The 16,823-nt window shown below is 36.8% G+C and overlaps 1 protein-coding gene across 1 annotated transcript; it reads right to left on the reverse strand.

Annotated features, from left to right (window-relative positions):
* Positions 1 to 3,911: 3,911 nt before the first annotated feature.
* On the reverse strand, positions 3,912 to 13,067 carry LOC122163561. The gene is made up of 7 exons (XM_042824860.1): positions 12,892 to 13,067; positions 11,076 to 11,181; positions 9,798 to 9,971; positions 8,991 to 9,087; positions 6,607 to 6,695; positions 5,560 to 5,689; positions 3,912 to 5,112 (listed from the first exon to the last, which is right to left on the reverse strand). Exons 1-7 carry the CDS (start codon positions 12,953 to 12,955, stop codon positions 5,104 to 5,106), a joined length of 669 nt encoding a protein of 222 aa, XP_042680794.1. The 5' UTR covers positions 12,956 to 13,067; the 3' UTR covers positions 3,912 to 5,103.
* Positions 13,068 to 16,823: the final 3,756 nt, after the last annotated feature.

The following is a 16,823-nucleotide window of genomic DNA, read 5'->3' on the forward strand; positions in this document are numbered from 1 at the left end:
CCCTCGCTCTGCCCGCGCCGCCGAGCGCGCCTGTGCGCGGCGGGGGGAGCGGGGAGGGGGCCCGGGCGGGCCGAGCGCCAGGCTGGGGCCGGGGGAACCGCCTCGGAGCCGGTCGCCGGCCGCCCGCGCTCCTTACGCCCTCGCGGCCGGCGGCGGCATCCGGCACCGCGGGGCCCGGCGTTGCGGGCCGGGACGAGACGAGACGGCGGCTCCGCGACCCGGGGTCACGGCCCGGCCCTACCACACCACAGTTCGGGGGAAAAAGCACGACTTCTTGTTCCCGACGCTCACAGCAGCAAGCTGTGCAAAGGAGCGTTTGTTCTCCCCTGAGACAAGGGAAGGCCAGCCGAATTTCTAACTCAGTTGGCTGTTACTTCCAGCTTCGCATATTCATTTCAGAGATACAAAAGCACAGGCAGACGCAAAAAAGTGTCAAAAGGGCATCCCAGTGACCTGGTGCGGTGTCACTGTCCTCATCCACAACCAATAAGGCACCTCAGCGAGGACTTCATTACAGGATCACACAGCAGTGCAATACTAAAACCACAGGTGTGGGGATTTAAAATCCATTCTTGCCCATATTACAACTTCAAGAATACAACTAACAGAAGAAAACCCTACCTGCTAGTAAATTGGAAGAAACTGCAGGCACAAATGTGATGCTGAACAGCATCACTTCTTTCATTATTTTCAGTACACCCACATGAAGGCTAATCTCCACCCAAGTAATACACTTAGCAAAGTATTGGCTAGTCCAGCAAAGAACAGCAAAAAAATTGTTCAAGAGAATTAATACGCATCCCTAAGGTAGTGTAGGCCATAAGCATGTACCATGTCCAGCTTACCATTAAACTGATGAAATCTACTTATAATTAACACCACGTACATACATTAAATACATGCAAAACCCACAAAATCTGCCTCTTAACAAAGTATCAAAAAAATAAATAAGAATTAAAATCCCAATCTTAGGTCTCTAAAACCTACATTCTGTATGTAACTAAAACATACACATTTAACTAAATTTAGAATCACTTGGAAACTTACCCGTGTCCACGTTGTGGACTTCTGCCTCAAAGTAAGCAATGTGGATTCAATTCCCATATAGGTAGTTTTTTTTTTGTTGGTTTTTTTTGTTTGTTTGTTTGTTTTTGTTTTGTTTTCTTTTGTCTTAGCTTTGCAAGATGTAGCAGAACACTGTTACAGTATCTGTAGGATCTTGCTAGAATGAATATGTCTTAGTCCCCATGTTACCCAACTGTTCAACAGGTAGAAATGGCATATGCTTAGAACATAGAAGAACTTTCAAGTCTAGGGGAGCCTATCAGGTCTGTTCTCTGACTGACCCAAATGGGTTGTACACCCGAATTCTTCTAAGCTTATTCTGCTCAAAGCTAAGGGTACAAACACCGCTAATTTAGAAACCAACCTGTTAAATGGGCGCACAAATTGTTTTCAATGTATATTTGCACAGAGTTGGTCAACTTTCAAACACCATTAGGGACATAATAATCAACTGTTGAGTTTTTGGTTTTTTTTAATAGGTAATAAGAACATAGGTAACTGAAAGAAATGAATCTTTGTTTTATAAAGTTTTGTCCTTACAGTTACATTTGACACGAATTTTGTTCATGGACAGTGGGATTCAGCTGCCTAAAAGTCTAATGGGATGTCCAAAATGTATGAATGAGTGGAAAAATAACTAAAAAGATAATCATAAAACTGCGTAATTGGAAGAGTGAGCAAGAGCATCTTACAAGGTGATACAATCAAAAAAACAGAGACAGTTATCCCTTTTCCTCAACAAAATCCAATCTGTACTGGGTTCCCTCTTCAGAAATGCCAAGGAAAAGCTCAAAGCAAAAAGCAGCAACAAGCAACAACAAGGCTACTGCTAACAATGTGACATAACATATAAAATCAGAACCAACATGCATTATCTGCAGAGTGAGGATGCAATTACAAAGAAAGCACTGGTCAGAAGCACAGAATGAAAAGAACAGCAAGAAAACCACGACCACATCAAAGCAAATCTAAGATACCAGTGATCACAGGCATCTAAATATTAAAAGTCACAGCACTGCATCAGAAAGAATGTACAAAAGCCAAAACACCACTCTGTACAACAATTAAAAGTGTCTGTATCTGACAGGGAAGTAGCACATCATAATAACCATAAGAGGACTAGACTTGCCCTTTGCCCTTCAGCTAAGAACACAAGCATTCCAAAGAACTGTGGAGCTTCTTGGCTCTCCAGGTAAGAGGGAGACAGCGGAAGCATAATGATGTAACCAGAAAGGTATTTACAATTGTAATGATTACTTTAAATGACACCAAGCTATTTCAAGCACTTTCTTCGCTTTTTTTCTTTCACATACCACTGCTTGATGTTAACATTGATGATTTGACCATGAATGGTTAAGTAAAACAGGAGCAGTGCCTATCCCTCTGGCTGATGTCCTGCAACTCTTCATCTGCCTGAAGAACAAAGAGCAGGGAAGTCTGAACAGGAAAGCTTCATTCTCTGTGAAAATTTATTCATTTTAATGTAAGCAGCATGAACACGTACTTCCAGTTAGCTCTTCTTTTGCCAGCACCAAATATATTTTGACAGGATTGCCTCATCTCTTTCTCCTATACCTTTGCAAAGGAGAGGTAGAATATGAAATCTAGCACTCAAATTCTACAGTTACCCACAGATTGGTGAATGGAGCCAGAGGTCAGTAACAACCAGAGGTTTTTTAATTATGGCACTACTAGAGACTAAAAATGATGGAAAACAAAGTTCATGGACAAAATTCTGATACGCTTGTAGCTGACCCTTCTCGGGTCTTAACAGCTTAAACTGATAACCTAGGATCTAAATAGCACAGTTTCTGTTATGATTCAGATGATGACAGACAAATATTTTCACGTATTTCTGATAGAAACTGAAAAGGAACTGGACGATTAGTAGGATACTGTCACTGAACATGCCTATAGAAAGGACAGGCAGTCACACAAGTAAATGGAGTGTAATTCTTCCATGCTTCATCCTCTGGTGAGACAAGATGCTTCTTCAAGCTGTTTGTGTGGATGTTAAAAGTATGCATATTTTATATTTGTGCTTTAATCAGCAAGAAAATTATTAATGCTGATATGTAAAGGCGTTGTTCTTGGCTGCACAGAGCCTCAGAGGACATTATAATGCAGGTTTACAAGCAGTCCACATTCAGAAACTCTCTGGATTCTTTTTAATGAATTTTGGTGACTGCATTTTCAGCTATTCATGAAAAATTACCCTATCACTCAGTGCTTTGACAATTTGTAAATCTGCCTCAATATCTTTTAGGCCCAGACTGAAATGCCTACTGGTTTCTTACAGTAGTAAAACTGGTGAAACTTACCCATGTTAGATAGTTGTTACCAGAAAACAAAGCAAAAACAACAACAACAAATTTTGACTGGAGATTTAGCCATCACAACAGAAGCTAAGTTACAGAGCTATGAAAAAACTGCCAGTTTTGGAGCCATAGTTCCATTTTTAGGGAGCTGAATCTATTCACTACATTTTTTTTTGAGGAAAAGAAAGGAGAATGAAGGGGATCTGGATAGATTTCTGGCTTTTCTACCAGTGCAAGTATTTTCTACCTTTGCAAGGGTACTTGCACAGGAAAGCCATTATAGTTCAGCCAATAACTGACAGTTGTGGAGAGCATAGAAAGAGCCATAATGCAGCTAAGCCATCAAGCTGGTTATAAGGAGGAATTCTGATTTATAAGTAAGAAATGCCAGTATTTTCATGTTTCTAAAAACGTTAGGATTCTATTTTGTCATACTGTTTCATGCATCACCTAACATTAAAGAAAATGCTCGTTTAGAATAAGTGTTAAAATAACGCGCTTGAGCCTTTTTGGAAAACAGGAAAAATATTCAGGTCTCCAGTACCTTTTATTTCTTAGTTAGTGGCAAGGCAGTCAGTTTTCCATAGCTTCATTTATTTTCATTATTCACAAAAGATGTTACAAAGAAAGACTGTATTTTTAAAGAAAAAAATCTGAGCTGTTAGTTTCAACAAGGTGACTAAGACAAAAAGAAACAAGGGACTGCAGGGCTCACACTGCTATATTAGCCAGTATTTCAGTATTTGATGCATCTTGAGAAAATGAGAACCTAAGTGCCTCGTTTACACTCGTTCAGTGCTGCTAGTATCAGTGGACTAGGTGGCTACACCTGACAAGAGAACCTTCCTTCCCTTTTGCCTCATTCTTTGGGATTCTGGAGTTAGCAAGAATACAGATTTTAATAAATATTCAAGCTTGTATGAAATCTGTTGCTTTTCTTTCTTAACTACTGGCTCTTTTGGTGGAGAAAAAAAAAAAAAAAAAGAAAACCAAATGCCTATCAGGGAACAATAGATTCTACACACTAAAATGCCCTAAAGAATCTCCAACATTTCAGTCAGAGAAATACATGGTCTTATTTAAAAACACTGTATTAGGAACCATTGCTTACTAGCTTGTGAGCGATACAGAGTGGAGTAAAAATCACAAATGAACAGGAAAGCCAAATGGAAAAACTGTACTTGGCAGAGGTTGTCTTTGACAAGCCTTCCTGAGGAATAAGGAAAAATGCAGCTTCTCCTTTCTTTTTAATATAGATTTAAATCCACAGCAATGAAGGAAGAATGATAATTAGCACGTGTATTTATCAGCTCTTGTACTGGATTTTTGGGAAGACTTTCTTCTTTCCTATGAGTTTCCTCTGAGAAAAGGCAGCTGTTTCTAACAGGCACTTGTCAGTCAGGCACACAACATAGTTAATCACAAAAATCTCTGTCCAGATAGATGTGCAACAATTTAAGTATATAATAACTGTTAAATCAGGTATCCAGAAAAAGATAAACTTTCATAAATTATACAGTAAATAAATTGGATAACAGTTTTGTAATTATGTTTTGTTCTATAATTATCTTCTATACTTCTTTTCGAATGACTTTTAGTGCTCTCTACGAGTTACTATTTTTTCTGCATCCAGGTACACAAGGCCTTACTGATCTCTCAACGTTTGGATTGCTCATTCATTGATCATGCAGCATTCTGAGATACTTCAGATCAAGGGGTATTAGTATCTCTGCAAAGAGATTAGAATTCAACTGTTAGCATGACATACACTTCCTAGTGTACTTGCTATTAAAATATTTGGTAACTAATCTACATTTATGTATTTCTTTTATTAGAATATTTTATTGGTATTTTTATGCAAACAATCTATTAAACTTTGCATACACAAACTGAAACAGGCTTTGAAATATGTAGAAACATTTCAGCAGGCATGATCTTTAAAAGCCCCTTCTTCCAAGCAAACTGCTCTATTCTATCCTGCTGTAAAATCTACATAGTTTAGAACGGAATTGGCAGGTATGTAATAACCCTGAAGAAAAAACCTGTACAGGAACTTTCAGGCCTTCTATTAACTCCTGTCCTTATTCAGCAACACAAATTTGATCAATCTGAGTTACGATAAATTGCTCTCAGCACCAAGACTGACTGTTCTACAAGGTGTGGTTTACATACATACCGAATACTGCCTGTCCTCTGCATAACCTCCATAAGGTCTATTGCTGCCTGGATAGACAAAGCTGTCGAATTGCTGGGGTTGCTGGCTGGAAACATAGTCTGGTCTCCTCAGTGGCTGAGCATACCTGGGGCTATGCAAAAGAAAAAAGACATTGTAAAGAAAGTATATGATGTAAATTAGAGTACTTGTTTAAATAATAAATAAAAATAATAAAGCCTGTTAACTGCATACATGATGTCGATGCTATTGCAGTAAAACAGCAAATTGTTCTGTCTTTTAAATTCCTTCTACTGCAAAAGACCACTCATCCTACAAAAGTGAATTTAAAGACATTAATTTGGGATTTTTTTAAAATAATACATCATGATAAGTTGACCATCAACATTTTCCACATTCATATTTAAAAAAAAATAAAAAATAAAAATCAGGCCTTCTTAATGGACCAAAGTATTAGACAGCTCCAGACTGCAGTAGGACCCTGCTGCTTATGAGGAAAATGTTCTGCTATCATTTATTTGCCTCATGGGAAACATGTTCTCTGCAAAAACTGCTGGAGTATATGCAACAGTGGGCAGGTGCTGGTGAGGAAGATAAAAGTAAGAAAGCAAAACTACGGAAAATGTTTCCAACAAAATAATTAAAATTTTTATAGACTAAAAACGTACCTTAGCCTTTGGATAAACCAGTACTCTAGAATTTAGCTGCAGAAAGAAATTTGCACCAACTTTTTCATTTTAGTATTATATTAGGAAAGCAGACTGCATCAACACACTTCAAAAACATTACATAATAATGTATTTGAAGTCAGAGAAAGCTGACAAGTTTAGTCCTGTCTGCCAGGTCATACTTACAACCTTTTCTATCACATTCAAGCCACAAAATAATGCATGCAAGTTACTTAGTCCAATGCTTCGGCATTTACTGGATCTCTGTCATGGCACTAGCATGACAAAAATGACTACACAGAAATGATTGGTTTTCAAACCTAAGGATCAAGTGAAAATAAATAAAGAAAAATAAAGAAAAGATGGAAAAATAACAGCATACCTAGAATTATCTAAGTGACTTGGGCCTGGGAGATCTTCAAAATCTTGTCTTCTCAGTACAGCTTTCGGCAGTTGTCCAGTCCAGGTGACCTATACATAAGGGTTGCACACAGCAAAATAACAAATTACAAACATAGTTCACTAGGCACAGTGCACTCACAGTTGTCTTTGGTGGAAAATGTATAGGATGACTTCTTAATTGGTAACAAAATATATAATAAAAACAGTACAGACATGGTTTAACATATATAAATTCAATTTATCTAAAAGATTCACTAGAAGGAAGACCTTTAAGTATTTGAGTAATGTGGAAAATGTATGCCTAAGGCATAACAGAGAAGTACCCAGGTAAGTCTGCACAATTAAGGTAAATTAGGTATTAAGGGTCTTATCGAGTCCAGTTGAGTTCTCTTGAGTTTCTTATGATTAAACATTTCAAGAAGATGCCACTCCACAAATAACAGTGGATTCACCCCAGATTTATACAACACCAAGTCTAAAATTAAACTAAATACAGTGATTGATAACGAAAGACCAATGAATACTGCTGCTTAAACCGGCTTCTGTCTTCCCAGACATATTTCTAGAGAACGAATGAAAACATCATGAACAATCAAGAAGTCTGTTCATCTTAAAACTAATACATTATATTTGTTTCTAAAGGTATCTTTGTTTAAAAAAAACCTGACGACCTGAGGCAATTTTCAAAATGCAGCACCCTCAGGAGAGGAGCAGTATTCAGGGAAGACTGCTTGCAAGAGCAAGCGCTGGAGCTATCATACCAGACTCTGCAGAAAACAACCCTGTCCCAGTTGAAACTAAGACAAAGATACAGATCACAGTTTTCTCTCTCGCCTCCCTCAGGCAGTTTTGGTTAAGGTTCCCCAGTTTACAGAATAATACATGCACAAGGCTGCCACGTTGGCAGCTCACATATTCATGACCATCACATCTAACAGGGAGATGAGGCAGGCAGAATCATCTGTTTCTGGGCTTCAATGTACTGTCTGGATAACGATGAAGTAGGACATACTACAGCCATCATCCAGAGTAGATCATTTTTCAGTAAGATTTCTTTCCTCAACTAGACATGCAAAATTTGGTCTAATTCCTGCCTTAAAAACTATAGCATTATTTACATGATATTCAGAATTAATTACAAATTAAACAGCACCACCTGCTGGTGTAGGTGTCTCATACCATTTTTTTTTCTCCATTAATATACTCAATTTCCAAGGTACTAATACTTCACAAACATATTTAACAGGAAATAATACATCTGACTACATTCTTTTCTTTCTTTTCTCTATGGCTTATAAAGTGTCCTCAGACAGTATACACTCTTTAAACAGTCACTTCAAATACAGAATGAGGAAGTGAATACAAAGACACAAAAACGTAACTCCCATTCATCTTTCTTTTTATTTCACACTTCCTGTTCTGATTTTGAGAAGTATTTATCCACCTCCTCTTGTGCTAACCACCAGTTCAAGTGAGAACCTCTGTTGTAAAGTACACCTTGCCTAAGAGAAACCTGTCACAGCAGTTACCCTAGTCCGGAAGGCAACACCTGGTCCTTCATGGATCCACATTCAAAGAACATTGCTGAACTACTTAATTTTTGAAAAAGCACTATTTTTTGCTTAAAACTTCTGCCTAGTTTCATTTGACACTGCTTAGTTCAACATCAAAACAGAGAACAGTCATTTCTTACACTGTCTCTTCTCATACAGAAATCAATACTGATGACTCTGAAATTCCAGATGTACTACATGTTCAGCCAGTCTTTCCTCTGGTGAAGAGTAGCTAGTACACAAATGAAACTGTAGGTGCAGCCCATCAAGCAGCTTTAATGGGTTCAAATCTGACAGTAACAATTTCTTCCTCTCTGGCTGCACACTACTGCCCTTTTTCTTGCACTGGCATTATTACCAGTAATAGCACGCAGTGATTGAGTTTCTGAGCTGATCAGGCTGAAAGCAGCTCACCTGGCAGCTAGAAAAGCACAGTGATGAAACAAGGAAAGAGACCAGAATGTGTGGCTTGAGCTCATATCCAAGATTTTTCTCTTTTTAACACTGATATTCTAACTGGCCTAAAAAAAAACCTTTTATTTGGATATAGTTTCAAAATAACACCAAGTTCTTTGTTTTCTCCTATGCAAGCTAAATATATTTCATGTTTGATGAAGAGGTTCATGCATTTAGATGACCTTGGAAATTAAATACTGGACAAATAAAACTAAGATCTTAAACTGAGGTTATCTTTAGTTTTACAAGATGACAGCTTCATGCTATTCGTACACCACTCTGTTGAACCACAAGGTCACGTTCAATTTCCACTAGAAAGAGGAACATGTGATGCACAGCATGCAACATCTCTTACCCTTGGTGACTGCTGAGCAGCTCCCAGGTTACCAGACAGTTCGTGCCTAAATGTAGGGTTGTGGTGTACTTCACGGTACGGAGAATTGGTCTGCTTCCTGGTGGGCAGGAAGAACACGAATTGAGAGCATCAGCAATAGTTCGGTGGGTCATAAGGAATCTTTTTGGGCTGCAGATTTGTTCACAAACTGTACCATCAACTGAGATTTATTAGGGCAATGATACTTGCAAGCTATGTAATACTGCAGTTCTTCAATAACACTGGACAAACCAGGAGTACATGCTAACAGGACACAAGGAAAGATGGAAAAAATGAAATATTTAGCATGGAATTGGGAGAGACTCCAATGTAAACAAAGAAAGTGTTGAAAGCAAAGGAAAGCTCAAATTGCCAGTGGTTGGTGTTTAATCTGCAACACTTGTCAGTGTTTAGCAGTCTGATTTCCCTTTTTGTTTTCGAACATGAGGAAAGCAAGCCAATCCTTCACAGCAAACACATCAGCAAGAAAGATTTGGTAGTCTTGAGTTAGAAGTAGTAAATACACTGATTAATATTTAAAGCCTGTGTAAAGAAGAGAGACAACGACTTCGAATGAAGTTGTGAATAGTGTGGTAAAATATGAATAACTTAAGGTGCTTGATTTAGGATTAAATTGTGCAAGGAATACTTTGGTAAAGGATACTATACGGTAAACTTATTGATTTAAATATCAAGAGGTTACAAATTAATCAGAATACCAGGCTACTTTTGCTTTATTTTAGTATTGATTATAAAAACCTTTTTTTAACTGTATCCAGAGTAACTTACCCAGCTTTTTTACCTTTACAGCAGTAGACACACTGAAATATTACAACAACTAAGAAAACCAGGGCTACTGCAGGAAGAACAGATACTAGTATTAAATCCAGTGTGTTCCAAAGCTGGTTACATTTAGGGCCCATGTACCAATACTCCATCCAGCCCTCTCTGTAGTAATCACATCTGCAAATAAAAACATTTAAAATCATGTTGCTAAAATGTAATTAATACAAAAAAAGGAAAAAATATCTTACTGTAGAATTATTCACTATTGGACACTGCAGGAAACCAGAGATTCAGTATTTTTTTCAGTTCCTCTAAAGATGTTTCTGATCTGAGAATGGCTACCCATCTTATTCTGGATATGATGCAAATACAGGGTCAGGCTCAACCAAGAACTGCATATCCAAGTTGGCACTGCAGCAATTCCAAGATAATATAATAAGCTTTGCCGAGAAAAGAGAATGTAATCCTAGTAGTCACAGGGCAATTCTGGTCAAAGATCTTTTCATTATCACATGAAACCTTCACTATCTCCAGAACAGATATACAGATATCTTACCTCAGTTAATATGCAATGCCTGTATTGAGCTGGATATGATTTAAAATACGTACATTTATAGTTTCAAGTAGCATTTTATTTGCTGGAGTTGCAGTAAAATTTAGGCAGTATGTTCAGTTATCTCATCTGATACATTGGCTAAAACAGGAGGTCACATAAATAAACAGCAACATGATGACTGGGTCACAGAGAAGTTATTTCTTTGAGTTAACTAATTAATTAGATGAGCTTCCTAATTCTGACCAGTTATTTTCTTGCTGACTTCCTACAAGTTTAACTGTCAAATTATATGATAAAAAAACCAACCGGAAGTGCCATGTTTTCTATTCGCATGGTGATTTTTTGTTTAAAAAGGAAAAAAGCAAGCACATCTTGGAGAATAAAATGTTTATACATATGATTTTCTAAAAGCTTTCATTTTGATTAATCTGAGGAAAAAACTTGTTATTACATATTTCAGTTCTAAAGCACAATATTTGAGACAATAGCAATTTGTGGGGAAATTCAGGTTTATAGTAATTATATAAATGATTAATTACATATTGTAAAAAAAATTAAACTTTACATTCAGACCTCAGTTGCTTTCAGCAGTTGTGATTTCATGCAGATTGTGAATGAAGATCTATACCCATTTTCACAGAGCACAATGCTGGGTCTAAATTTTGTTCTTCATTAACAATATCTTCCACAAGCACATTTACATGAAAAAGATCACTACAACCTACCTGCAAAAAGGTTTTTCATTTTTACATTGACAAGGAACTTTGGCAGGACAGAAGCCGTCACTATCACCACTGCAGTCACCAAAGTCCTCAATTGCAGTGCAGTTGGCTGCAAATTAAACACAACAACAACAATAAAGAAAAACAACTTAAGATTTTTGTATGGTAGCATACTGTTACCAATGCGTATTTCCAATTACATCAGAAATTTAAGCTTCATATGATATACTCTGCAAAAAATACTGGATCATAATTTCTAGTGACTTGTTCCTTAAAACTTCTGTAATGACTGGAGAAATTAAGGCTTACCAGCTCAAATTACTTTGAGTTTACAACAACCTTCCAGACAGCCAAAGTGTATGGCTGATATGATTATAATTTTTATCACATTATTTAAATATGACTATAGATAAATTATAGTGTGTAAAATCTCTGGATCATTGCCAAAGACAAGAAATCATTAAATCCATTTGGGACTCAAATTCTCAAACTATAAACTCAAGCAAAAACTTTTTGTGTGGTTTGCTTTCAGATTATTCTTCCTCATTTTAGTATAATAAAGGATTTATTTTGCTTTAATATGGTTTCTCCTCCCACTCTTTTACTGTATATGCATTGTGGGTTGTAAATTATGATCCAGAAGTCAACTGCTTACAGTACTACAAAAGCACATGGATGCCCAAAAATAACCACCTCACCAGGAAACCTCTGTCAAACCTCAGAAGTTATCACATTTGACATTTCAGCCCTACACAACCCTACACATTTTTCACTATCTCTTTTTCTTTCCTACACAGGATTTGGCCTGAACACTGTACTCATCATTCACACCAACAAGCTGCAAGCTGAACCAGAGGTTCTGGTACAAAGCTTGCAAAGTCTAACATAATTCCTGCCTGCAGTAAAGCATTTAGGGACACACACCTGAAATCTTTACATGGAATGTACAGCTAAAAGATCAACTAGAAGGCACCACTAGAAAAGGTAAGGAAGATAATTAGAACTGAAAGACTTGCAAGGCTAAGCACCGTTATGAAATTCAGAAAAAAAAAAAACCAACCCAACAACCAATACAGCTGAATATTATTTGCATAACTTTTCACCGTAAGATAAATTTTTAAAGTTTGAATTAAGACCATAATATTCAATTTCATTGAAGAACACCCTGCTGAGTCATTCCCAATATAACAATATCTTTTATTTTTAAAGCGGTTAAGAACAAACATTTACAGGAAATCCTCCCATAAAACAATCTTCCCAATCCTATACATAAAACAATCCTCCCAATCTTTTATATATATATATATATATATATATGCAAGTATTTCTGATTCTGTTACAGTTAGGTCTTCCTTTAAAACATTTTTTTCAATGCACTCTGGCTCTTAATTACTGATCATTTTCTCCATGTTAATCTCAAAAAAAGTCAAACTTCATTTTCTATAAAAAGGATGTACAACTTTTTAAAAGCAACATACTGAGTATTTCTTCCAACTGAAAAGAAAACTGTCTTACTTGATTAAAATACATCCCATCTGACAGGTTGGCTTAAACAGTCCAAAACTCTTGGCAGTACTGAATTCAAAATCTATGAAACGCTTCCTAACAAACACACACAAGCAGTTAACACACAAACATCTTAATACTTCATTGCTTTTCCATAATTAAAAACTCTCTCTACCTAAACAGTTAAGAGAACATACTCAGAAGCAACGCCACTGGGCTTGCAATACTTCAGGAGTGCCTCTAAAGGTTAGCCAAGTATTCAATAGAAATATTACTATTCTAGCAAACTATAAAGCAAAAATGTATTTCTTACGTTCTTGACTCAGAGAATCACCAGCCACCAATAGAATGAAAAACAAGACTTTAAGAACGGACATCCTGTTGCCAAGTGTGGTAATGACGGCTTCTCACAGATGTTGCTAGCAGCAGAATGAAGTTTCTGTTACTGCTGTTAACCACAGCAAGTCAAAGATCATGGATTTTGAGCTTGCTTTATAGCATCATTCTCTATAAAAAAAATTACTAATTAACTTGCATCAGATACAACTTCCTGGTAAGCGTTCCACTGTAATTCATTTTACGGTAAGCAAGTTCCATGAAACGTTCATTACCCTTTCAATTTCAAAATACGTATGAAAAGAATTCTTCAACTACATGACTTCCAACATGCCAAGGTATCCGTCACAAGCATTTATTGGTTCTCCTTTTAGGTGTACCTTACCTTTTAAAGATAGCAACTCTGAATGTATTTTAATACACTTCCTGGAATACACAGTGTTCTAAAAACACATTAAAAGCCCGTAACCTAAATATGAGAAGTTTGTTATTTGTATTTGATATTGGTCCTAAGATGTTTGTGCTTTAAAAACAAATGAAATCTGGCTGCAATTATGGCTTCTCTGATTGCTGACACTGCTGCAGCTCATAGTATATTACTGACACCACTTTCTTCAATCCACAACCAGCTTAATTACAACACATGGTTGCAATCTTTCTGAATTTTTCATTTCTGAACTTCTAATGTTATGATTTTCCAAAACTTTTCCCATAGTTGGGCATGAAATAGCACACATATACTTCCTCATTATCACACAATTATGAATTTTCCAGTCAGATTCTAAAAGGAAATAAATATTTCTAAACTTACTAAACAAGACTTTTTTCATTTTCTACTGCCTTTGCATCTCTTCTTTTTGCAGATGTGGAATTACAGTTTTATTTCAGTCCAAATTGCAGATTTATTTTGATATTCTTTTCTGGAAAAATATAAAGGCAAAATCATGCCTGCTCTGCATGAATAACTGCACCAGGCACTGGTGATGAATAACTGTCCCAAGCACAACAGTTCAATTCACTACATTTGGATCTTAAACAAAAAACTTCATAGCGTGGACTTCTTTCCATAGATTACTAAAAAAACAAATAAACAATATCCATAAACCTTCTTCAGTGACTGCACGTTACTGGTCTGTTTGAAAAGTTAATGCCTAAGTCATAACTGGGCAGAGGTTTGTGTCAAGGAGTGCTGTTTGTACATTCTGGCAAGAACAAAGTCAGAATATTTGTTCATTACTAGGATAAATAAATATCTCAGTTTCTAGAAGTGACCAGTACTCTCCTGAATCAGAAACTGGGGTTACAATTATTAATTTCACCTCAATGAATGTTGATGCTGTTTGCTCCTCTGCCACTCTATTGCACAAACAAACTATTCTAAGGTGTTCTTTGATAGGAATTTCTGCTAGTATTTTGTTGTGACTTTAGTGAAGGTAGTATGCCAGAAAAACTGATTTATTTTACCTGAATGTTTACTTTTGGTTTTCTTAGAACCTCTTCAGTCTCATGTGTCTGATTCTCTTCTGGGACTGTTTTCTTTCAAGCCTGGCTTTGACACTTGCACCACAAGCTGCTTCCAAATTTACCAAGCAACAATTCAGGACTGTTCTAAAATTCTACCTCATCAGCAACATCTTAGACAGGAACCTGTCATCTTTTCCCATGATACTGCCTTCCCTTAACCACTTTTTAGAGACTTACTAGAATCTTTCCTGCTGATTAACTGTAGAGCATTTAGAAGGGCATTTCTCCTCAAAAGCACAACTTAAAAATATGTTTTTGAGTAGTTCAATTTCAAAATTTGACAGTCTGTCCAGTACCTTAATATAATCTTAAGGCAAAGGATCCCTTTGGTCACACTGTACTCAGTTTACACAATAATACTCATGCAGTTTCCACAGCAGCTCAAAACACACACACAGAGCACAGGACAATTTTGTCTTTCCTTAATGTTAAACGTTCCCTGAAAATAATTCACTACACAGTAATATCCTCAATCTGCAGCAGACTCTGAGCAAATGCCTGGTCATCCTGAAGAACACACAACAATATATGGAGATACACACAAAGTTTGTGAAAGATTAGCTAGTTTGTAGCTTAAGTTCAAACATTAGTTTTAAGGATGATGCTCTTCAAATTTCTTCATAACTCATAAAACACCACACAGATATTTTTTTTCCCCCAGTCAGGAACTGCTGCTTACAAAGACACGCTAAGCATAGCTAAATTACCAATGAAAAGTAAAAATTAACCTTTATTTTTCAAAGGATAAATAATTATCTGTAAAAATCAATGCCTGGGATATTGTATATCCTTCAAACAATAGTGCTTTGACTGAAAGTCAGACCTTCAGCTCTGCCAGAAGAACATTTCACAACATTCAGTCTTTCTCATCCAAGAACAGAGAAAATCACATATACCCTGTAAGAAAACGTGTAATCTTTCTTCAGATGTAACAAAGAAGCAGAAACATGCTTGTATACATGCTTTGCTGTTCTAAATGATATGCAATTTTCCCTCTGGCTCCAGTTCACAACTACTGAATACTAAGCATTAAACACAGATACTTCATGTTGTGGGATAAAGAGACTTGGCTTTTAAATTTGATTAAAACAAAAGATTCAGGAAAGCTTTAATTAGCAGACTTTACTTAGATGAGTTGTTCTAACGAGGTGTACTACAGAAAAAAACAGACCACTGGCTGTCTATTGCACAGTGGGATTCCATGAACGCAACAGGTTTGGACAAGTCTTCACAGAAGGGTCAGAGAGGCCATCAGTAGGTTTTTCTTTTTAGTGCCTACTTGCGTAAGAACTAAACAATGGATTGAGTTTCTGCCACAAAGACCAAAACTGCTTTAAGCTCTTCATTTCACAGTATACTAATTTTTTTTCCTCTTACTGCCCAAGTTTCTGGAACACTGAAAAATCAAATTATGCATTTTACAGCTACAGTCTACATATCAATGACATCTAGACTAATTCTACAAGGCTGTGCAGCCTCCTTGCCTGGACGCTGACCTGTGCAATCTGCTGTAGGGAAGCTGCTTTAGCAGGAGTGTTACATTCAATGTCTCTGGAGGTCCCTTCCAAGTTGTGCAACTCTGTGACTCCATGAAAGTTACTGACTTTACATTACAGATCAAAGCAGGTCAACTGCTCATTGCTGTAATCTGCTACAAATGAGGCTTATGAAAGTTAGCAGCAGTTAAAAACATGGTAGCCTCAGTTTAGACCTATTGTCTGATCACATCAAGGGAAACACCTAGAACTTCTTTCAGTTGCTTCAGGATTTGCCAATTTTTAGATTTCCTTCTGCTCAGCACTTCAGACTGGTCTCTACGTTTGCTCTGGTCTACTGGAAGAACTCATCAGTACTGTGGGTACACAAATAATAAGTATGATACTTCTCAAATGGTTATGATTTCTTGACTACAGCTTACTACAAGCAACTTACCTAAGCTTTTCTTCACCAAAACCTTGCAATTTAAAAAGAAAAATTATGCACAATCTAGTGCATATTACTTCTCCTTTTCAGAAGAGTAGGTGCTGTAATACCACATTGTTTTTTAGTTTAAGAAACATATTTTTGTATTGTAATGACTCTGCGGAATACTCACAATTGTCACTACAAGACAGCTATACTGATGTATTAAAACAATCTTTACAATGTCTACCAAGTTATTCAAGAATCATAATGACAATATCACATTTAAAATGGGCACATCCCTTGTTTGCACAAGGAATTTTTTTGTTCAGGCAACCATACTGTAGTTCACACCATACATAACATTATTTATTGACATAAAGATTGAGAAATTACTTTACCTGGAAGATTATCGTGGAGTCATACAGAAGTAAATATATTTTCTACGTCCCAGTCTTTAAACAGAACGTGCCATTCATCCAA

This window comes from Centrocercus urophasianus, unplaced genomic scaffold (assembly GCF_019232065.1).
Source record: "Centrocercus urophasianus isolate 14NV4802_14NV808 unplaced genomic scaffold, USGS_Curo_1.0 seq_24, whole genome shotgun sequence".
NCBI lineage: Eukaryota > Metazoa > Chordata > Aves > Galliformes > Phasianidae > Centrocercus > Centrocercus urophasianus.

Excerpts from the sequence above, each read along its gene's own strand:
- LOC122163561 (XM_042824860.1), bottom strand. The coding sequence starts at position 12,955 with ATGTCCGTTCTTAAAGTCTTGTTTTTCATTCTATTGGTGGCTGGTGAT. Across the intron at positions 9,972-11,075 it reads AATGAAAAACCTTTTTGCAG|ATGTGATTACTACAGAGAGG; the intron begins GTAGGTTGTAGT and ends TTTTATTTGCAG. Across the intron at positions 5,690-6,606 it reads AGTCACTTAGATAATTCTAG|CCCCAGGTATGCTCAGCCAC; the intron begins GTATGCTGTTAT and ends TCTTTTGCATAG.